The sequence below is a fragment of the Balaenoptera ricei genome, chromosome 18, assembly GCF_028023285.1.
Source record: "Balaenoptera ricei isolate mBalRic1 chromosome 18, mBalRic1.hap2, whole genome shotgun sequence".
Taxonomy (NCBI): domain Eukaryota; kingdom Metazoa; phylum Chordata; class Mammalia; order Artiodactyla; family Balaenopteridae; genus Balaenoptera; species Balaenoptera ricei.
Window position 1 is genome coordinate 53,458,607 of NC_082656.1, and position 22,862 is coordinate 53,481,468.

General features: G+C 40.3%; 1 protein-coding gene across 20 annotated transcripts in view; it reads left to right on the top strand.

Moving 5' to 3' along the window:
• LMO7 (LIM domain 7) overlaps window positions 1-18,321 on the top strand; it is a 196,263-nt gene extending 177,942 nt beyond the window's left edge. For 19 of the 20 annotated variants that reach the window (XM_059902911.1, XM_059902913.1, XM_059902916.1 and 16 more), the window contains 11 exons: window positions 1,479-1,504; window positions 2,135-2,239; window positions 3,220-3,312; window positions 3,728-3,999; window positions 4,902-4,967; window positions 7,078-7,130; window positions 9,576-9,789; window positions 12,675-12,953; window positions 14,867-14,975; window positions 16,091-16,193; window positions 17,560-18,321. In XM_059902911.1, coding sequence (XP_059758894.1) covers window positions 1,479-1,504; window positions 2,135-2,239; window positions 3,220-3,312; window positions 3,728-3,999; window positions 4,902-4,967; window positions 7,078-7,130; window positions 9,576-9,789; window positions 12,675-12,953; window positions 14,867-14,975; window positions 16,091-16,193; window positions 17,560-17,582 — 1,343 coding nt within the window. In that variant the 3' untranslated portion in view covers window positions 17,583-18,321. The remainder of the gene's footprint in view (window positions 1-1,478; window positions 1,505-2,134; window positions 2,240-3,219; window positions 3,313-3,727; window positions 4,000-4,901; window positions 4,968-7,077; window positions 7,131-9,575; window positions 9,790-12,674; window positions 12,954-14,866; window positions 14,976-16,090; window positions 16,194-17,559) is intronic. The other variant, XM_059902917.1, reaches the window with a different exon arrangement.
• The last annotated feature ends 4,541 nt before the right edge of the window (window positions 18,322-22,862 follow it).

The window sequence follows — 22,862 nt, forward strand, 5'->3', positions numbered from 1 at the left end:
ATACGATTGGCCAACTTTTTAGAGTCAAATTTTGGGTTTTGGAAAATGCTCTGAATAAAGAACAGAGTTGTTGATTGCTATTGGGATGATGGCTTTGGAGTGTTAATAGGACCGCTCTGTAAATTTGGTCACATCTGTAAACAAGTACATTTTGAGATTCTCTGTGTTGGTGTAGTCGGGCAGTGCTGCGTTACAATGTGCTGTGCGTGTGGCATTTCCTCCCCTTTCACGTTTGTCTAATGCTCTGTCTCATGAATGCAGTTTGAACTCTGCTTTGCAGTCAAGAGCTTAAAAGTAATATCCAACATTTGAGATGCAATGGCACAGTCAGTAGGGAGTGTGCTGTTGGTGTCTAAAATGTTATTATTTCTTACTTTTAAGATTATCAAAAATATTTACAAACTTGCCTTATAACATGGTACTTACTGGATTTGTGTATTTTGTGTTAATCTATTCGTAGTCTCTTTTGGTGAATTAAGATCTCTTTTTGACCATAAATAGAAGTAGCTTACCAGCTCTGCATGTACAAGGGTCCATTTGTTTCAGTGTCCTTTGTGTTTTTGATATCTTTTGTTCAACTCTTGTTTTTCTATGGTAATTTAATTGAAACTGTGTGATACTCCTAGCTCAAATTGGCTAAAATAAAGCAATTCCTTTTCTCTCTCCATTTTCACGCACTTTTCTTCAACAGACTATTTTAGGGAAGAATATTTTCTTAAATCTCAAAGCAGTTTTCTTAAAAATATGATTGTGTAAGTGAATAATTTATTTGACAGCTGAGGTTTCAGGAAAATTTAAAAATACAGTATGGTAGTGTATTTTATGAAATTTGCTTACATGTTTATAATCATTGTACTACATACAGGCACACACAATTATGTAGGCCCCCTAAGAATAAAAAGAATAACATTCTGCCCATAAGTTTACACATGAAGTCTGAATATTTTGTGTTTCAAGTAATAGGAGTGGAAAGGGAAATGTTTCTTGAATATGTTTGTTGGTGGCTTATTTCAGAAAAGTAGCTCCTTAGCAATAAGACCTGAAAAATGTGACTTACACCTGTCACAATGTAATTGAATAGCAGCAAGTAAAAAAATTGGGTTTGTTAGATGTTGTAATATTTGAAATTCAATTTTTCTTCTATTAGGCCAAGGTATGAGAATACTATCCACTCTGTTAATAAAAGAACCCTGAACCCTTAGAAATAAGTACACCAGTATCTCAGCTCTAGCACCTAGAGATAAGATGAAACTTTGGCATCCACTGTTTCTCTTCTTTTTACTGACTTTGAATTTGGAAGATGAGTAACAAACAGGTGGAGCTAAAGAGAGAAATGTACTGTTGTTTGAAAAAACTGATGTCACTTAGTATACTCGCATAGAGACAGTTAGTGATACAACTTCCTGAAAGGAATTATTTCATAGAAATGAAGATTTATAGTTTTCTTTTTCTTTCCTTGCCCACGTGCTGTAATATAGGAAGTTCCGATTCTGTGGTGCCTGATGTAAGTAGTATTCATTTGGTTTTGGAATAAACAAGGAGGCCTGGGTGGGACTGAATTAGCACACAGCATCACTTACCGTTATTTTAAGCTGCATGAGAGTTTATCCAGGAGTATCTTTCCAAGATAAAGAGACCTATTTTTTTTTTTTAATTGAAGTATAGTTGATTTACAATGTTGTGTTAGTTTCTGGTGTACAACAAAGTGATTCAGTTATATATATATATATATTCTTTTTCATATTTTTTCCATTATGGTTTATAACAGGATATTGAATATATCAATAGTTCCCTGTGCTATACAATGGGACCTTGTTGTTTATCCATTCTATATAAAATAGTTTGCATCTGCTAATCCCCAACTCCCAATACAACCCTCCCCTGCCCCTTGCCCCCTTACCCCCCCTTGGCAACCACGAGTCTGTTCTCCATGTTTGTGAGTCTCTGTTTCTGTTTCGTAGATAAGTTCATTTGTGTAAGAGACCTATTTTGATATATAAAGCCCACCCTCCTTTAGTACAGCGTAGGCCAGGGGTGATGTGAATAATTTATGTATGCAAAAGTACTTCAGTAGGTGACTTAATGAGGTAACATATTCTTCTCTGTTGGCACCTGTTCTCTTGTGACTCGGCAGCTTCCGGTCCCGACCATCAGTGCCCCGAGTCGCTGGGCGTGGGACCAGGAAGGGGAGAGGAAGCGGCAGGAGAGGTGGCAGAAGGAGCAGGACCGCCTGCTGCAGGTAAAGCAGAGTAGTGCGGGTCAGCAGGAGCAAAGTTTGCTTCAACAGCTTTTCCTGCTCAGTGTCAACCTACATTAAGAAGCAACTTTAAAAAAATTAAAAGCCAATAACCTCCTAATTAACAAATCTTTTGATATGTAGCACATTTTTTAAAAATAAATTTATTTATTTATTTATTTATTTATTTTTGGCTGTGTCGGGTCTCTGTTGCTGCGCGCGGGCTTTCTCTAGTTGCGGCGAGTGGGGGCTACTCTTCGTCGCAGTGCGCGGGCTTCTTATTGCAGTGGCTTCTCTTGTTGCAGAACACGGGCTCTAGGTGCGTGGGCTTCAGTAGTTGTGGCACGTGGGCTCAGTAGTTGTGGCTCGCGGGCTCTAGAGCGCAGGCTCAGTAGTTGTGGCGCATGGGCTTAGTTGCTCCGCGGCATGTGGGATCTGCCCGGGCCAGGGCTCGAACCCGTGTCTCCTGCATTGGCAGGCGTATTCTTAACCACTGCGCCACCAGGGAAGCCCCTGTAGCACATTTTTTATGAAATACTTTTCCATTTTGAAAATTTCCAGAGTCCTCCTTTTAAAATTATTTATTAGACCCTTTGTATATTTTTAGAGTATGTGGCACCATCGTTTTATGGATTTTCTTATGCATGAGAGGTGTAGAGATTTGTCAGGACCTCCACCTGCATAAACTGTGTGCTTGGTCCATTGCAGAGTAATTCAGTGCCCCTTCCAGTTAGTTAGGGGCTTCGATGAATTACAGCCACAGTAAAGAGTGGATATGGGTTCAATTCTGAATGTCTGCCCTTTCCCAAGTCTGCCTTTTAGCTCAGTATAAGCTACTGTCTACTTTAGGGGTGCCAATCTGATCGGTTAAACCAATATCTCTGTCTTTAAAGATGGAGGTAGAGGGTAGAACTGGCAAAATGCAAATGAGAGATTAACATCATTAACCTATTAACTAATTAATATGCCATCTCATCTTGTAGGAAAAATATCAACGTGAACAGGAGAAACTAAGGGAAGAGTGGCAGAGGGCTAAGCAGGAGGCTGAGAGAGAGAATTCCAAGTACTTGAATGAGGTAGTGTTGGCCCATGCCCTCTTCCTCCTTCTCTACCTTGTTGGTGAAATTCGCTGTAAAATGGAAGCTACCCCGTTTCACCTAGCTTTTGTCACCCATTCACCTATGTAGATCTCTGAAAATAGCAGGCTCTGGTGTGTCAGAATTTCACTTTGACATTTCAGCCTTTCTCCTAGTTTCTCTACTGTATCACTGAATAATCCTATCGGTAGGCTCTAAGTGCATCTTCCTGTTCTGTGTTGCAGCTCCACCACCCATGTGTGATTTTTGTTAGTGAAAAAACTTTTAACCTTATTTCAAGTGGAATTCTGGGCCGACTACAATCCGTATCATTTAAAACCGAATACAGACATATCTGTGCCTATTACAGAAATGCACAGATTTAGACGGGTTTCTTTTCTCCCTGGTCACGTAGGAGCTGATGGTCCTAAACTCAAACAGCATTTCTCTGACCACACGGGAGCCTGCTGTGGCCACCCGGGGCGAAGAGTCCAAGGCACCTGACAGGGAAGGAACCCCGGCAGAGGAGGAAACGAGGGGGCAGCAGCAAGAGAAAGGTGTGAACGAGGACCCGAGGAAGAAGCTGCAGGAGCAGACGCGGCGCCAGGCAGAGGCAGAGGCAGATGAGCAGGAGCGCCAGGCGGACAGAGAGAGGGACACTTCCATCAAAATATACCAGTACAGAAGGTCTGTCCCCACGGCCAAAGGGCGCGTGTGCTTTTCCAATTGATGTGACTTAGGTGCCTCTGAAGCGGGGAATGGATACAGCTAACTGGTCCTCCCGCTCCCCACCATCCATCCTCTCTACGCAGGGCGACACAACCTTTTCATTGTCAGTGATCCTGTCCCCTTCCTTCCCTCCTCAGAGTTCCCATATGGCTCCCTGTCACGTTAGAGGACATCATCCAGGGTCCTCGCCGTGGCCCCGATGGCTTGAATGAAGTGCGTCTCGGCCTTCTCGGCCACCCGGCTTCCAACCACTCTTCCCCTCACTTGGTCGCTTACAGTCACACTGGCCTCCTTTTCCTTCCATGAAAATGTCTGACTTACTCTGCCCTGGGACTTTTGCATTTTCTGGTCCCTGTACCTGGAGAAGACTTCCCTCATGTGTTTGTGTGGCTTACTCATTTTCTTTAAGTCTCTGCTCCAATGTCACCTTCTCAGACTTTCCAGAATACCTCATCTGAAACACATCTCTTCCCCCAACCCTTTCTCTCTAGTGTGCACTTGCCTGCTTTACATTATGCATTTATTTGCTTGTCTGTTAACCTGCCCCATCCCACTAAAATGTATTATGAGGCCAGTAAGTTTGTTTTGTTTACTTCGGTAGCCCAGCCCTGGAATAGTACCAGAACATAGCAGGCACTCAGTGTATGCTTGTGGAATGAGTGAATTGCAAATGTCTGTTGGAGGTAGTAGGTCTGTTTTCTGTAGGGATGGATTGAAATACTTCTGTATGTTTAGTTTTCAACTCAGAGACCATTCTCATAAAGAGGCTGGAATAACATTACTTTGATATCCATTTCTTAAACTCTGGGAAGGCATTAAAGTCTAATACTTTGAGCATAAACTCTTTTTCCATCTTTTAGGCCTGTTGATTCCTATGACATACCAAAGAGAGAAGAAGAATCTTCAGGTTTGCTTCCTAGTGACAGGTGTGTAGAACTTTAATTGTAATTTGGTTGGAGTAATTGGCTTCAGAAGAATATTTGAGGTCTTGCCTAGATGTTTTGTAGGACTGCTTTAGCGCCTCCTCTTTTGTGGGATACAAATATATCCTGCTGGTTGATCTTTGTATCAACTGGCTTTTGCTGTGCAACCAACTACCCCTAAACTTAGTGACTTGGCTTATGATTTCGTGGGTCAGCACTTTAGACTAAACTCAATTGGTGGTTCTTTTAATTGATTGGGTCCCTAGTGCATCTACCACCAGTTTACTAAGCAATCCTGCTTTTGGGAGTTGACTGGCTGTCGGCTGGGACAATGAGAGCAACTAAGCCATGTGTCTTTCGACATCCAGCAAGCCAGTGCAGTCTTCTGTACGTGGTGGCTGGACAGAGAAAAGAGAGAGAATTGAAGAGAGAAGGTGTGCGAGGCACCTTGCAGTCTAAGGTCTGACTTGGTACACCATTGCTTCTGCCACATTCTATTACCTAAAGTCACAAGGCCAGCCCAAGTTCACGGAGAGGAGAAAAACCCTATCTCTTTGTGGGAGGAGCCACAGTGCAAGGGGAATGGACACAGAATAAGACTTGTGTTTATTTTTGCGATCTACCTGAAGCTTTGTTTTAAAGAAGTTATAAGCAATGGCATAAGCTTGCCAGAAGTTCCATGCGGACATCTGAAATGAGAATTGTAGCCTTTCTCTTAGTTTGATTAGAACTACTAGTCAGTTTCAGGGAATGAAGATAGGATTTCAGATATCTGAAAAGTAATATATTTCCTAAAACATTAAATTTAATATTTTAAAGGAATTTAAAAAATGCTTTGCACTCTTGAAATCACTAAGGACTTCTGAAAAGTTTGTCTATATATATATCCAGTGTATGACCATTAATTTGTGTTTTCACAGCTAAAATTTCTCCTTTAGGAAGTTTGCCTTAGAAATAAGGAAAGACTCATATCTGTAGGCAATCAGGATGACTAAATAGGGCTCAGAGTAGATAGGGAAAAGAAAAACAACATACATAAAGGTACTAATGGACTGACATTAAGCTAGACAAAAAATTCTAGTGATGGATAACCTTATTTATAGTGAATGTTTCTGGGTAACATTAGATCATTAAAATGTGTATCTCTCTTTTTTAAAGCTATGATTTATTTATATATGTATATAAATAAGCTTTATGTATGTAGCTCATTACCTTGAGAAAATAATTAGATTTCAGGGAAAGGAAACTTAAGGAATCCTGGAAAATATGAAACACTCGTAGGTAGTTGTGATAAAGCATGCCCTAGGGGCATTAAGGAGTGTAGGTAGACATGCATTAAAAGTATTTTCTAATATGTTAATACAAATGAAACCATTCATGGATGTTGCTAACAGTTGTGATATATTGTGTGTTACACATAATTATATGTTGTATTGATGTATTATGAACATCTGCATATACCTATGTATGACAATGTATATTATATAATATATTATTATTCATTATTATTACTAGTATTTGAAGTTATTGTGCCTAGGAGAGTGAGAAAGAGATGCTCATGTATTGGTATATGGACCCAAGGTTTATCATTACAAAGCCAGGCCTTTTCAGAAGTTGCCTATGCCAGTGTGCTCCAGTACCTCTTTGGAATGCTAGGATAACATTTGGTGAGTTGCTGTTTCAGAGTAGGACCCTAATGCCCCCAAAGATGACTTCTTGACCCTCGGGCAGCATGAAGGAAGTGCTGACAGTCTGATGTTAGGTGATCTGATGACAGATGCTTTGTCCAGCCTGGTAAGATTGATGTCTGGAAGAGAAGAGAGTCAAGGTATTCAAGCTGGTCCAAAAATCATAGGCTTTAACTGACATCAAACTGGAGAGGATTTTCACATGCTTCTGTTTCTAGCATCAAGCTCTTTTCTCTTTAGAGATGTCTTGTTTTCTGTTAGTTTGTGCAACATGAAAAATGCCTTGGTATGAAAATAAATATGGCTCTCAACAGACGTGGGAAATAAATCAGCTGCTTTAAAAAGTAATCTTTTGGGGGTTCTTACTTCATAAATATGAAAAGGATGTTCTTAATGAGATGTATGTAATCTGTTCTGTGTTTTAGGAATAAATCTAGATCCACTACTGAACTGGATGATTACCCCGCAAATAAAAATGGTAAATGTGAATTTTTTTCAGAATTCTTCAGCGCAATTGCTTAGTTATGCTATCACACCCTATGATCAGTATTTTGAAGGTCAAGATACTTCAGGTTGATTAAGATTACATATTTAAAATACTACAGATTTTTAGCACCCCTTCCCATTTGTGTATAAGAACAAAATTATCTTGTGCTTATTTTGGCTTTATTTTATGATGGAGGGAGTACTGCAAGATTAAAATAATTATAAATAGCTAAGGAAATCTGTGGAAATTTTGCAAAGTGATGCTGATATGATTTTGTATAGTGGATTTCATCTTGCCTCCAAAGAATTGGGACAGAAAAGTTTTCTGCAGAGTACCAGGGAAATTGTTATATAAACCTGAAATTGCATGTAAACCTGAAATTGGACATTTAAATGACAAGATTCAAAAAATTCAAAATGATGATTTTACTAACTTGGCAAAAACAGTTTGGAGCCTGATATTTTTAGTATAAAGTGTATTTCTAGGAACACATGTTAACTGAGGTTATGTCACTAAGGGAAGAAAACTATTGAAAACCCCATTTTAAGCAGGGTTTGCCTACCAGGCTTTGAGTAAGTAGGGTGCTGGTCAGTTATGTAAATGAATGAAGATCCAGATGAAGATTGAGGTGAACTTGGGGGACACGCCTGTTTAAGTGGACAGCCACTCCCTGGTTCCAGCTTGTCACTGCCACATGGGAAGATAGAAACCTGTGATTGCCAACTCTTTCTGTTGTAAAATAGAAGTTAAAAAAAAAAAAAGTCTGGATTTTTATGTTGTCTTTTAAGTGTTTGACAAGGAATTTAAAAAATCCTCTAACGCACCATTGTAAAGCAATTATACTCCAATAAAGATGTTAAAAAAAATTTACAGCCCTCTGTGAACAAAACAACATCCACAGGCGCCAGTGGTCTGATGGCAGCTCTGGTTAAAGCTTGTAGAATTTACAGTTTCTAATAGTCTGTAATCACCCCTTTTCCCTTAACGCAGAGGACCTTCCATCGTCTGGTCCTAGTTTAACTTTTCAGCCTATTTTGCTGTTTTCCCCATTAGGGGCCCTTAACTATAACCAAATTGTTCTCTCTCTCATTTTCCAACGTATCAGATGCTTTCCTATCTGGTTGCTCTGCTCTCACCTGTTTGGATTTCCAGTTTCTTCTCCCTTGAATTTGCCCCTAAGCCACCATTAAAATTAAAGTTTAAGTACTTGAATCTGCCATGAAACCTTTTTAACCTGCAGTGATCATATTCTCTCTTGAACGTAAACACGGGACCTGTTAGTAATAACAAGTGTGACTCTCAGAAATAGTTTTGTTAATATTTGTGACTAATGTTATTAATCTGGCTATTTTTCTATGTATGTTTTCTCCCCTTTACTAACTGTAAGCTCTTGTATAGCACACGGTAGACGTTATTAAATATTTTATTGAAAAACTTGGCTATGCCAGTAAGGCATCTTTAAAATAGAAAACATTTTATTCCAAATCTGACCAAATTGATAAGCTGTGTGCATACATCAATGTAAACATAGGCGTGTATAAGAAACCTTTGGTGGCCTTGTTCATTGCTTACTGGAAGATGAACTAAGGCAGAATGAATTTTGAAAGAAAGACAATAGCAGTGAATCTGGAGAGCAAAAGAAAATAAATCCTTAGATGAAATTTTCTAATCCAAATTAAGATGGGGAGGATACATCAAAGTTATGGATGTTTTACCCATATCAGGAATTAATCAGCAAATCCAAGGAGACAAAGCCTTCAGCATAAAACCTGACTTAATTGTCATTCATCAATTCAACATCCAAATTATAGTTCTGTCAGTTCCTTTACAGGAGATACAAGTCTGGTAACATTCCTTGGTTATCATTTGGATTACTTGGCTATTTTTCAATTTCACAAAAGCCATTTCGGTCATTGAATATGCTCTCATTCCTATGATTTGGTCATGACTTATTCTGTGACTTATACCATGAAGACTCGAGCCATGTTAGCTGGAGATGCATGCGTTTATGTCTTCGCTCTCTCCCCAGGGGGAGTGTACGTTTTTTGAAAGAATAGAGTGCCCGTTCCCTTGCAGAGTTGTCACAGCAAGCATTCAGTGAGCAGGTGCTTGACTGATTTTAATTTAGGAAGGAAGGATATAGTGGAAGAGAAACTTTCTAGATGAGCAGTTTGTAATGTAATACTGCTGAAATCAAGGCTGGTTGTTTCCTTTTTAGGCAGCCCTATGGTATGCCTCTGGGTGTGGAATTGGAATTTCTAGGGACAGGAGACTGTTCCTTTATGTTCCGAGGCAGCAGTCTCATTGAGAATTGATAATGTGAGCATATGTGCCCAATGTCACTTTTTTTTTTTTTGCTCCACTGTATTTGGAGATTTATCCACTATCCCTTTCTTGAATGTGCTAATCCCAGAGCTTTTGATGTTTTTAATTTAGGAAGCAATAGATATTTAGACCGACCTGGGAGCAGTAGCTCATCGCAGAAAAGCTCCAAGAAGGAACAAGTCCCATCAGGAGCGGAGTTGGAGAGACAACAAATCCTTCAAGAAATGAGGAAGAGAACATCCCTTTATGATGACAACAGCTGGATCCGACAGCGCAGTTCCAGTGTCAATAAAGAGCCTATTTGTCTGCCTGGGATTATGAGAAGGTGCGAGACATCTTTGGAATTATTTCTCCTTCGGTACTGAGGTGCAGATATTTAATTTCTAGACGTGCTGGCTGCTTTGGACAGAAGAAATGTCATCATTTCTTTTCTTATGTAAGATTTAGTGGGGGAAAGAGAAGGAGAGCAGATGTCATTGGGCACCTGTCACGGAGCACTGATTAGTGCCAGACACGTGCCAGGTGCTTTGTCTACATCATCTCACTTAAATCTGGAAAGAATGTCTTGAGGCAGGGATAGTAATTCTGCTTTTCCATACGAAGAAGCTGTGACTAGAGCAAGGAATGCACTCGGACAAAACCACACGGCTAATAGGTTGCCAGGCTGCATGTGGAGCTCTGATGTGTGATTCAGGTACTTAAATAATTGATGTGGCTCTTAGTGCTTCCTTGGATGCTGAACCAAAAAAAAAAAAAAAAAATTAAACCTCTGTTTATAATGAGATAATGGTTAGATTGGAATCATGAAAGTAGTGTTCACAAAGTGTGGACACCTAATTTTTGTAACTTTAAGGAAAATACAGAGATATAAATTAATTGGAGATGAGAGGATGAACTAAACAGATGTATCTTGGGTAAGTGAATACAGAAGCTACTTTTATTTAGTATTTCCACAGCTGACAAACTGAGGAAAATTACTGACAACACATTACAGACAAAGGGCTAATTACCTCAATGTAAAAGTAGCTCTTGAAAATCAGTAAAGAAACCCTGACAACTTTATAGAAACACAGACAAGTGATATGAACAGATAGTTCATAGAAAAAGAAACAAAGTCAGTAAGCATATGACAGATCAACACTTCTCCTAAAACAACAGTGGTATGCCTCGCTCGTGGGATTTGTAGAGTTAAAAGGTTGATTAAATCTAGTATTGATTAAATTAACTTAAATCTGGTATTGATTGAATCTAGTATTGATTAAATCTAGTATTGACAATTGTATAAGGAAACAGGAATTCTTGTTCCCAACTGGGTGGGCAGTTTTTTCAGTGTTTATTAAGCAAAAGTTTTTGCGTATACCCCGTGAGCACTTTAGTTTCTGGCACTTTATCTTCTGGGTATATTTGGATAAGTATGCAAAGATATCTCAAAGGATGTACACTTAAATAGTATTGGCAGTAGCAAAAAAGAGAAATAATCAGAATATCTACAAATAAGAGTGTACTTAGTGCTCATTAAATAAATAGTGGCACCCTGATAAGTAGAATACTATACAACTATTAAAGAATGAAAGAGACATCGCTCTATAATATACCACCTCAACAGTGAGTGGGTTAAAATAACAATTCACTACTCTCAAAATTCTGAGAGTTGGCTGGGCAGGTCTTTGCATGGTATTGGTTGGGGCACTTGGCAGCTGTAGTCATTGAGAGCTGGGCTTGGCAAATTTTTTTGCATGCAGGACCAGATTGTAAATAATTTAGGCTTGGTAGACCACCCAAGTCTGCGTCATGTATTTTTTGTTGTTGTTTTTTTTAATGACTGTTTGAAAAGATAAAATACCCTTAGCTCATGCATTTTACGTATCCTGGCAGTGGGCTATAACTTGCTGACCTCTGATACTCCACTGAGAGCTCAGCTGGAGCTATTGGTTGGGAGCTGCTGTTCTCCAAATAGGCCTCCGCACATAGCTGCTTGGGTTGCCTCATAACCTGGCACCTGGATTTAAAGAGGAAACCTTGCAAGAGGTATAAGCCCTAATGTGCAAGTGCTTATCAAACCTCCATTTGTCTCATGTTTGCTAATGTCCCATTGACCAACATGTCACATGGCTAAGCCCAGAATCAGTGGGAGGGGACCACACAAGGATGTGGATACCAGGAAGATGATCCACTGGGGGCCACCAAAGTACCTTCTATCACCTGAACTGACATGAAGATGGTTCTAAGAAAATGTATATTACATGGAATAAAGCAAGTTATGAAGAATATGAGTTGTAGAATAATCCCATTTGTTTAGGCATGGTAAACATGTGAACACATTACATATGTATATAGACATGGTTATATGTACATATGTAAATTTGTATATGTATGTAAATATGTACTTGCATGTGTGAGGAAGAAGTCTAGAAGGATACACAGTTAACAGTGGTTACCTCTGGGGATTAGGGCAGGTAAATTTTAGGTAAAAGTGTATATACCCTGCTGTATTGCTTGGGTCTTTCTCATCATGATGATATAATACTTTTATAATTTGAAAAAAATACATATTTCAAACTTGGGATAAGAGAGAAAGTTTTAAAAGTAATAACAACAAAATTGACCAGGTAGGAAAAAACCCTCATAATTTGGAGTCAATCTTTGTAGATCAGAATTAATGTCAAGTACATAACGATCTTATTTACAAAGCAGAAATAGGGACACAGACATAGAGAACAAACGTATGGATACCAAAGGGGAAGGGGGGTGGAATGAATTGGGAGATTGGGATTGACATATAAACACTATTGATACTGTGTATAAAATAGATAACTAACGAGAACCTACTGTAGAGCATGGGGAACTCTACTTAATGCTCTGTAGTGACCTAAATGGGAAGGAAATCCAGAAAAGAGGGGATATATGCACACGTATAGCTGATTCACATGCTGTACAGTAGAAACTAACACAACATTGTAAAGCAACTCTACTCCAATAAAAATTTTAAAAATTAAAAAAAAATAAATGAAGATTAACTGAATATGAAACATCATGATGCTGTTGATGAAAAGGAACTTTAGCTGTTAAAGGTAATTTTATATGTAACTGGCCTTGTTAGATTCATACCTGCTTATAAAATACATGGATATTTTAATGACTGTAATGGTGTTAAGTGGATTTCTAGGTGAATGTGTTATATAACTTGGATGAACCCTTTCCGTGTTTCAGAGGTGAATCTCTAGATAACCTGGATTCCCCAAGAGCCAGTTCTTGGCGACAGTCCCCTTGGCTCAACCAGCCTTCAGGAGTCTATGCCACTTCCTCTGTCCAAGACTGCAGTCGCCCCCCACCTCAGCTGCTGTCCACATCGAACCGTGCCTACATGCGGAACCCCTCCTCCAGCGTACCCCTTCCCTCGGCGGGTTCCGGGAAGACCACCGCCCCGTCCCCCATACCGCGCAGCTCTTCCCCTGCGGTTCCGCAGCCAAGCTGCCAGCCACGCAACAGGTGAGGCCCTTTGGGTTTTCCCTCTTCTTCCCTTCGTCTCAAGGGGTAGTATTTCATTAAAAATTTCCCAAAATCTTGTCCAAGCTTTCCAATGAAAAAAGAAAAACAAGCCTTTTTGAGTGTGTCAGATTCAGTGTTCCTTTCCCAAATCAGTTCCTTGCTATCTTTCCATGCCAACCCAAGAGCATTTATGGATGTCTTGTGAAGCCATTGGAGGCCTTTAAAATGTTTACTTCATTGCCACTGCCTCGTTTACTTGGGCCTGTGGTCAGTGTCTTAGATGCAGACGGACCTGAACAGTTGTCACTGTGGGATCATAAAAATATACAGTAGCTCAAGAATGCATGACAAATTGATGAGTAAAAGCAGTATTGTAAAATGTTTGACTGTTTTGATGAGACTGTAATATAAAATCATTTTATAGGAACTGAGTATAAAAGGAAAGCATTATAACCCAGACCCATCGTCTGTGGAACTTTGAACAAGCTGGCTTAAAAAATTCTTAAGTTAGATATGGCATTTTGGGTTTTTGATTTCCAAAGCCATTGATTGTCTCTTATGTGGTTTTCCAACATCTTGCTCAGACTACATCAACTGAATTCTGCAGATCATATGCTGCGGGAAATGTGTGAGAGTTATAATGGTTGGTCTTGACACTTGCCTTTTGGTATGGGTTAAAGCTCAGATTATCAACATGTGTTGGGGTGTTATATCTGTGTAGCTTCTCCACAGATCACTGATGCTTCACGAAGCCACATACAGCAGTGTTTCTGTTGAGACCTGAAGGGAGTTCTACTGGCCTATGCTACTTTTCATCGCTATTGAAATACTGAAAAGTAGAAACACAATGATTAATATTGGGATTTTTTTTTTAAGCTATCAACTAAAGGATTTCGTTCAGAGAAGATATTTTTATCTAGCTAAAATGTTGCTTGTGCCAGGATTTATAAAATATGTATCAGGGAGCTTAAATTAAGAGAAGAAGAGATGAGGATTTTTGGTAAATTTGGAGGGAAGATAGGGGACTGCAGAGTGGGGGGAAGCCAGAGGAGAGAGAGAGTACCTGTTTCCTTACTGAGAACCCTGCCCTCGGAAAGCAGAAAGGAGACGGGGCTGTGGACTTCTCTGCCCTGAAAAGGTCTCTATCTAGAGCACGTGGTGCTCTAACGTGAGGCACTCAACAGCTATGCCCTTTCCAATGTCACTGAAGTGCTGTGCCAGTCCAGTGGGATGCAAAGATAAGAAGTAGCCTTCACCTTTCGGCCTGGGAGAAGAGATAAGCCTTGTAAACAAAGCAAAGTAGAAACTTGCCTTACCTATGTAAATGGTAGCTGTCGGGCAGTTTTCATGTCATTCTCCACAGAGGCAGTCCTGTAAGCCAGAGGCACAGTCAGGAAAGCACTGATACTTCTGTTTACCTAGAATATCGGGTGAATGAGAAAGAGATTGAGAAAATAAGGTTGAGGCGGTAGGTTGAATAGACTTGCAACACCTCTCGGAAGCTGGGGCTGCTCTTTCAGTGTTCGATGAGCAGAAGACATGATTAGAGCTGTGCCTTGGTAGGTTTACCTGACAAGATGATGTCGGCTGCATTAGAGGAGGGGGGACTGTTGCCGAGTACAGATGTGGTCTGAGGGCGATAGCATCGCGAAGGGCAGAATGGATTGATTACACGGAAATCGTTCATGTATGTGACTAGATGTCAAGGGTTCCGGCGCCATCGTGGAGATCCATCAAGGTACAGTATAATCAAGGCATACTTTGGTTGGCTGGTGAAAGTTTTCCTGCCACAGGTATATAAAATAAAGAGTTTCGTAAACTATGATTCACGTTAATACCAGAGTGTGATTTTTAGATAAGAGCTTTGAGCTACTCGGATGAAAGCCACCCTTCCATTCTTGTTCTACGTCTAGGTCGGTCAGTGGGAAGCGCATGTGCTCCTATTGTCATAACATTCTGGGCAAAGGAGCCGCCATGATCATCGAGTCCCTGGGTCTTTGTTATCATTTGCATTGTTTTAAGGTGAGACTGAGCCAAACAGCTTGCAGGCCCGCATCGCTTTGCTTGGAGAGAGCATGGCTTCTTGCAGCGCTGGGTGTGGACCTGCCACTAACGAGCTAGGTGCTGCCTCTGTCGGTCTGTGCTGCACTTTGAATCACAAATGGCCTGCTACTGCTACTAGGTTCTCAAACCTTGAACCTGGCTTCAAAAATTAAAGCCGGAAGCACTATGCACTTCCTATTTCCAATCTAAGATTCTATAAGTAAAATTTACAGTGCGTAAATGCTTTCTCTGACATGCTGCCACGATTATTAACAGCATGGGGACATGAATTATAACAGTGTCCAAAGCCTAACTTTGAATAGGGAGAGTATGAAAGGAAAAATAATGTATTTTTACAGTTGCACAGTCTGCTTGCACCTAAGGGGTTCTTGCACATAAGAAAGAAGTAGGGCTCTATGACTACCTTATTTTGTAGTATCTGTCTTCAGAAACACATCTGTTTGATTCTTGAACTTGCGTTGGGCCAGAGAGAGAAATTCCGGTGGTTGATCCTGGAGTCCTGCAGAGCTCAGCTTGTTTAAGCTTGTCTCTCTCTGGCTTGGGTTGTTCCTAGGCATAGCAGAATGAGTTAAAATTATTAGTGTTTGAGCACATGGAACCAAAATACCCAGCCTTGAAGGGAAAGAACCATGAGTGAACCTCACCGAATTGGTGCTGGGGTGAATGCCTGGGGTGACCCACCCCAGGACAGAGAGCCAGAAACGCAGTCTTGGTGCCCTTCACCCGTTCCTTCCTGTGGTGCTTTATCCTCTCCATTCCGCTGGGAGAAAGGAAGACGCAATTTCTTTAAACCAATCAACGAATCATCTCTATTCTTTTGGTATATTTAGAGTGATATCTTGGCTCTTAAAATTGGCTTTATGAATTCTTTAATGTCTCATCTGGCAGGCTTCCTTTTAATCTAATTATCTTTTGGCCTTTTTTTTTTTTTTTTTCCTTTGCTGAAATGTATCTAAGAGCTTAGAAGCTGTATTTTGCTCAATTTTTTTTTTTTTTTTTTCTGGGAGTGCCCCAAGCTTTCTTGAGCTAAGCGTGGACGTTTCCTGTTTTTGCTTTTTTTGTTTGTCTCCCAGTGTGTGGCCTGTGATCGTGACCTCGGAGGCTCTTCCTCAGGAGCCGAAGTCAGAATCCGAAACAACCAACTGTATTGCAACGACTGCTATCTCAGATTCAAATGTAAGAGAGCAAATCAGGGAGAAAATTTCTTGTCTTTTACGGAGACCACGGGTTCCCATGCATTTCCCTGAACCTACCACCAGCTCCCCTTCAAGCTCCCTGCCCCAGAGCTCCAGGCTTTAGGAATCTCAGAGTATCCCCTTCAGAGAGGGTCCGGTGAGCCGGTCAGTGAGTCAGTGCTCAGGATTCCAGCCACAGGAGGGTGGGTGTAGGACCAAGGAACCAGAGAGGGATGCGTGCTGGGGTCAGGACCGTGTACGGTGCAGTCTGATCAGAGTCCGCAGAAACTTCTGATGACTCACGCATACAAATCAACCAAGACCGACAGTTAAAATGAATCTTCTGTATAGACTCTCATCAGTTTCTTGGCTAAGAAACTCTCATCATTTTAGCTGATTTCTAGTATTTACCAATGGGGTCTGATTATGTGATTTAGAATATGATCAGCTTTAAAAACTGTGGTTTAAAAAGGTAATAAACAATAGTCAGTGTATGCTTTGTTACTCTATAATCATATGCTATCAAATTATACAATAATTTAAAAGGAGAGCATTAATTCTGACGACATAGTGTTTCAGTGTCATTTTTGGAAAAATTGAGTTTTTCAAAAACTTCACGTGCTATTCTGTGTCTAAGCATGTTTTTGCCTGTAAGTGTGTTATAAACATAGGATAGCGTAAGTAGATTGCATATCGTTTATAGCTACATAAAGACAACCATTGCTCCTTTTTATATTTTGAGCCTTGATGCTGGTAACATGTGTTTCTTCCTTATTGTGAAAGGGTGTTTGTTACAAGTGGTATCAGCCAAACCATATGCTTTTGAGCTCTGAGGTATTTATATGGCCTTTATGTGAAGAGTGCTTTGGAAATGGCTTCAGCCCAGTCAACTCTCTCTTATCTGTCACCGTGATTTGAGCCTTCTCACCCTGTTGGTCCAGGCCTTTCCTGGATGCCAGCACTGAGGTTGGAGAGTGTCAAGGCTGGGCATGGAATGGGGGGGGCAGTGTGTGTATGTGTGTGAGCTTTTCTCTCTTTAGTCAAAATTCCAAAGCCAAATATAATTGATTTTTGGAATCATCATGGAAAAATTGCCCATGCCTTTTCTCTCCTCCAGTACAAATAATAGAGAGTTGAGTGTAACTTGTTTCTATATCAGCAGTTAATTTTTACTCCATTTTTGCAAAGAAAGACTTGTAGAACCCAGAGGCGTGGTTTGCCCAGCTTTATCCTAAGTGAGTAACAGGATAAGTCTTTCTACCTCATGGGGTCATTCTCTGAGCGATTCCTGCTGTGTACCCCAGGTGGCGATATTCAAGTGTTTCTGAATCTAAGCACTTTTCTTTCTTCTCTCCTTGCCTGATCAGCTGGACGGCCAACCGCCATGTGATGTAAGCCACCACACGAAAGCACTGTTGCAGATAGAAGAAGAGGTGTTTGCTGCTGATATAGAGCTATAAATATATGCTGTATGTCCTTTTGCTCTCTTTTTTAAAAAGAATAATACTTTTTCTGGCCTCTTTAGATTACATCAGAGCATTATAGTCTTGGTAGAACCTGTATTTTTGTTGTTTATTTATAAGAAGGTAATTACGTGTGGGGAAAAGTGCAGTATTTCCTTTTTGAATTCAGCATTATAAAAGCACAAGGGAAAAATAAGAACTTCAAAATATTTTTTTGATGCTGATAATGATCTAGTTTGACTTTCTAGTGGTGTTTTGAGGAGGGTTATTTTATTGTTTTTTTTTTTTTTTAAGTTTTGGAAACATTTGAAATAGTTAATATAAATATGTAATTGCATTTGCTCTGTTTATTATAATGTATTCTAAATTAATGCAGAACCATACGGAAAATTTCACTAAAATCCACCCCCAAATTTGCTTTCTATATCCTCCTTTTCATTTATGTAATATTATTAAATTTTTTTTTAGCTTATATGACATTTTATTTGCTTGATGAGGGGAGCTCTATTTTCTTCACCAGAATTGTCACTAAGCAATTCCCAGTAGAAATTGCTTCTTTTCATTCATGGAAAATCATCATGGTTTGTATGCCAGAAGTTTTCTCCAGAAACTAGTGAGCCTTTCTGTTCAACTGCATTTGTAAATAAACTTGCTGATGCATTTAAAGAGTGGTTCTTTTTCTTCTGTGTGTGTCTCTGTTTGTCTCTCTTCCAAGCCTTTTAATTATGTTTCAGTGTGTGGCTTTTCTCGATACTATGTTTTATTTAGCATCTTTACTGAGGTATAAATTGACATACAATAAAATGCACATATTTAAATTGTACAATGACAGGTTTTGACATGTGTATATACCTATGAAACTATGACTGCAATCGTGATATTGTTTTTCCTGAAAAATTTTAACAGGAAACTTTATTTTTGATGGAAAGTTGTTTTCGAATGCAATACGTTTTTATGGTGAGAGGTGAAGTGAATGGTGAATTGTTGGATGATTTACATAGAATCTTTACATATTCTTTTGCTTCCTCAGTGATAAGTTTAGAAAATCTATAGGATAAAAAAATCTATAATGTTTTAGAAATCTGGAGTGAGAGTGCAAGAACGCAAGACTTCAGCATGTTTTGAGCAAAAATGTAAACTTGCTTGAATCCTTTATAACAAGGAAACTGGAGTGGTTAATTCTAGGATATGAGAACTGTACTGGGATAGGTTAGAAATATATAAGAAGCTGTAATGTGGGAGAAAATAAAAAATTTAGTTCCAGTTTTTATTTTTGTTTAGTATTCTTTATTTCTGATTATTAGAGTAATGTGTGTTTTTTGATGAAAATTTATCAAGTACCTAAAGCGTAAGGAATATAATTCTCAATTCCAAACTTCAAAGACAAGAGCTCTGTGTTTAAACTCAATCCGTACATAGTTATTTATCCTGTGTTCCTAGTTAACATTGGCCTGTGAATTTTTCCATGTTCTTAAAACCATTTCTATTTATTTTTATTAATCGTTGCACAATGCTCCATTGTTTGGTGCTGTTAATACTTATCTGATAGTTCCTCTACTGCGTGCATCTCAATTGTTTCTAATATTTAACACTTTTTTTAAACAAATAGATTTTATTTTTTTTAAAGTGATGTAACAATTACTTTTATTTTTTCCCCATTATTTTTATTTTTTATTGGAGTAAAATTGCTTTACAATGTTGTGTTAGTTTCTGCTGTACAATGAAGTGAGTCAGCTATATGTATACCTGTATACCCTCCCTCTTGGACCTCCCTCCCCCCTTCCCTCCCTCCCCCATCTAGGTCACCACAGAGTACCGAGCTGAGCTCCCTGTGATATATATAACATGGTTATATATACTGTATGTATGCATATATTTCTAGTATAAAGTCTGTGATGGACTCTCCATGATCATATCTATTTCTTTATATTATTTTCATAGACATGAGATTATTGGCTCAGAGGTTATGTATCTTAGGGCTGTCATGATACATATTGCCACAGTGGTTTCCAGAAAGATGCTACCAACTTAGACTCCCACTAGCACCACACAGGCTTGTTCATCTCAATGCATGTTCACCAAAAGGAATTTCCATTGCCTTGTTCTCTGCCCGACATATAGTAGCCCTCAGTATGCAGTAGCTGAATAAATTAATAAACCACTGCTTCAATTTCTGTCTTGTTAATTCTGCTTGTTCCTGCCTCTAGTACAAGCTTTAATTCTTACCTCACAGTTTTAGTTTTCTCATCCAACATCTTTACTGATCAGTACTCCTTTTCATCTAAATCCTTTGTCTTTTCATCTTAACCTTGTATACTGTTTTTTTTTCTTCTCTGTACATTCTTACGACTTTTTTCCTCATCTCTCATATTATCTTGTTAAGTGTTAATAATTTTGTTAGTACAAGTTGTTAGGACAGCTTTCAGAGATTTTCTTCTAAGACACTGGTGTTATAGCACCTTTGTATATGCCCATGAGAATTTGTAACTTCATTTAGGAACAAGGAAAGATTCAGTCATTCAACATTCTTTATTCAAATGGTATGTGCCAGGCACAGTTTTAAGCACTGTAGATAGTGCAATGAAGAAATACAAAGTCTTGTCTCTGACTGGGCTTAGATTTCTAGTTGGGGGAGACAATGACAAATGCAATAAGATGTAACATGCATGTGGAGATAAAGGCGTTGAAGAACAAATGAGCAGGGCAAGGAGGCCCCATGAGTGTTGGAAATGAAAGTTCCGTGATGCCTTTTTATATGGGTTGTAGAGACAGCCTCTCTGATATTTGAGCCAAAAGCCTGAAGGATTGAGGGAGCAAACCTTACAGATATCTGAGGGGAATGCATTCTGGATATAGAGAATAGCAAGTTCAAGAGTCTTGAGGCAGGAGAATATTTGGTGTGCTCAGGAAGCGACCATGTGGTTGGGACGGATCAAGTGAGAGTGATATGAGCAAGGAGGTGTGGGGAGGGGGACGCGGGTCTGCTGAGCAGGACAGAGACATTGGAAGGTTGAGCTGAGGAGTGAAATGAACTGACTTATGTTTTAAATGACTGCAGACCACCACATAAACAATAGGTTGCAGAAGAGTAAAGGTAAAAGCAGGGAGGCGAGTTCGGAATCTATTGAAATTGTCCAGGCAAAAGATGTTCACTTCAACAGGGCGGGAGCAGGGGAGGTGACGAGGAGTTGGCAGATTATACAGTGTGCATATGCATCTCGAAGATGAAGTGACAGAATTTGGTGATGGATTGGATGTAGCATAAGAGAAAGGGAAGAGTCCAAGTCTCAAGTGTTGTCTTGAGGAGCTGAACATGGAACTACCACTTTCTAAAATGGATAAGGTGGTAGATGGAGCCCAGTTGGGGTTGGTGGGGCAGGGAGATCAGAGTTTGGTTTTTAAACGTGGTGAGGTCTGAACAGTGTATTAGATAAACTAAATGACAGTGTTGAGTGGGCAGCTGGCTGTGCAAATCTGGAGTTCAAGGCAGAAGTCCAGGCTGGAGATGTAAGTGTAGGGTCATCAGTATATAGATGGAATTTAAGCTGAGAATCAAGAGGACATCACCTGGATTCTGACTAATTAGAGCAAAGAATATCTCAGAAGGACCAATTCCTGGGGTCCTCCAGCATTGGAGATCAGAGATGCAGAGGCAGGAGAAGAACCCACACACTGGTGTTCTGGAAATCAAGTCAAGAGCGTATTTCAAGGCAGAAGGGACCTGCTGTGTCAAAGGCTACCCAGAGATGCAGTAAGATGAGAACCCAGTTGATGACTGGAGATCATGTACATTTTGGTGTTGGTGGATTGAGCACCTCAGATGTTCAGTTGGAGGGGTCTTTCACGTACTACACAGTACCCAGCCCAATTTCCAGTGCCTAGCAACCTCTGAATGTCGTGATGTGTTGTCTATTTACCCAGTGAGATGAACTGAGGGAGAGCTTGGAAAGCCATCTCCAGGCCACGTTCTGTCCGTACCCTCCCCCATGATATGTTAGGAATCAGAGCTGCACTTCCCAGTGTGTTGTGAGTTCCCTTGACACATGTGCTGCTTCCCCTTCACCACTTGCCCTGTAGTTTTGGGGGACTCTCAGAATGTCCTGGAAACAGAGGTACTGGGGTTAGAGTGCACTGGCTGCTTCCAGAGGCAGAGACAGCTAGCTGGGTTCTGTTCTGCCGTGTTCTGAGACGCAAACTTTGGGTCTCTCGGCTGAGGCCCCGGACTTGGTCGCTCTGCCTCACTTCAAGCTACAGACAAGCTTTGGTCCTTAAATTATGATTCACAGTTGAGTTTCATGGTAGTTGATTGAAATTCTGTACCCTTCCACCCCCCGGAGTCTAGCATTGCCAGTGGTAGATCTCAGCGTTAAGGCTTTTCATCACTTTCAATGTCTCCATGTATGCTTTGTAGGAAGCAGGGAGAGGCCAAGTCAGAAATTGCCGTCTAGGTGCCATATATTTTTTAAATTAATTAATTAATTAATTTTTGGCTGCATTGGGTCTTCATTGCTGCGCACAGGCTTTCTCTAGTTACGGTGAGCGGGGGCTACTCTTGTTGCGGTGTGCGTGCTTCTCATTACGGTGGCTTCTCTCGTTGCAGAGCACGGGCTCTAGGCACACCGGCTTCAGTAGCTGTGGCTCGCGGGCTCAGTAGTTGTGGCTCGCGGGCTCTGGAGCGCAGGCTCAGTAGCTGTGGTGCATGGGCTTCGTTGCTCCACAGCACGTGGGATCTTCCTGGACCAGGGCTCGAACCCGTGTCCCCTGCATTGGCAGGCGGATTCTTAACCACTGCGCCACCAGGGAAGTCCTAGATGCCATATTAAGACATAAGAAAGTTCTACGTTTTAAAATTTCGTAAATATTCTTTAAAGTTACCCTTTATAATCTTGACTTAAAGAGGCTGTAGGTACAAGTGTATTCTCTAGCCTTTCATTTGTTTTGTTTACACATGAGAATTATCTGTGTGTTTATGGGGAGGAATAATCAGAGGGCTGGGTCCATTGGGAATCTTTACAAGAGGCAGGGATCAAAAAATATCACCGTCATTTCTGATGGCGCACTTCCTGCTGCTTCCTACTTGAATTGAGCTTGGCAATTGAGTAGCCAAGAGAAGAGCTCTTTGTCCTCTGTGTTTGTGGGAGAACCACATGGGGGGAGAAGATGGCACATGGCCTGTGGACAGCCAGCTTCATAAGACAAGGCCAAGG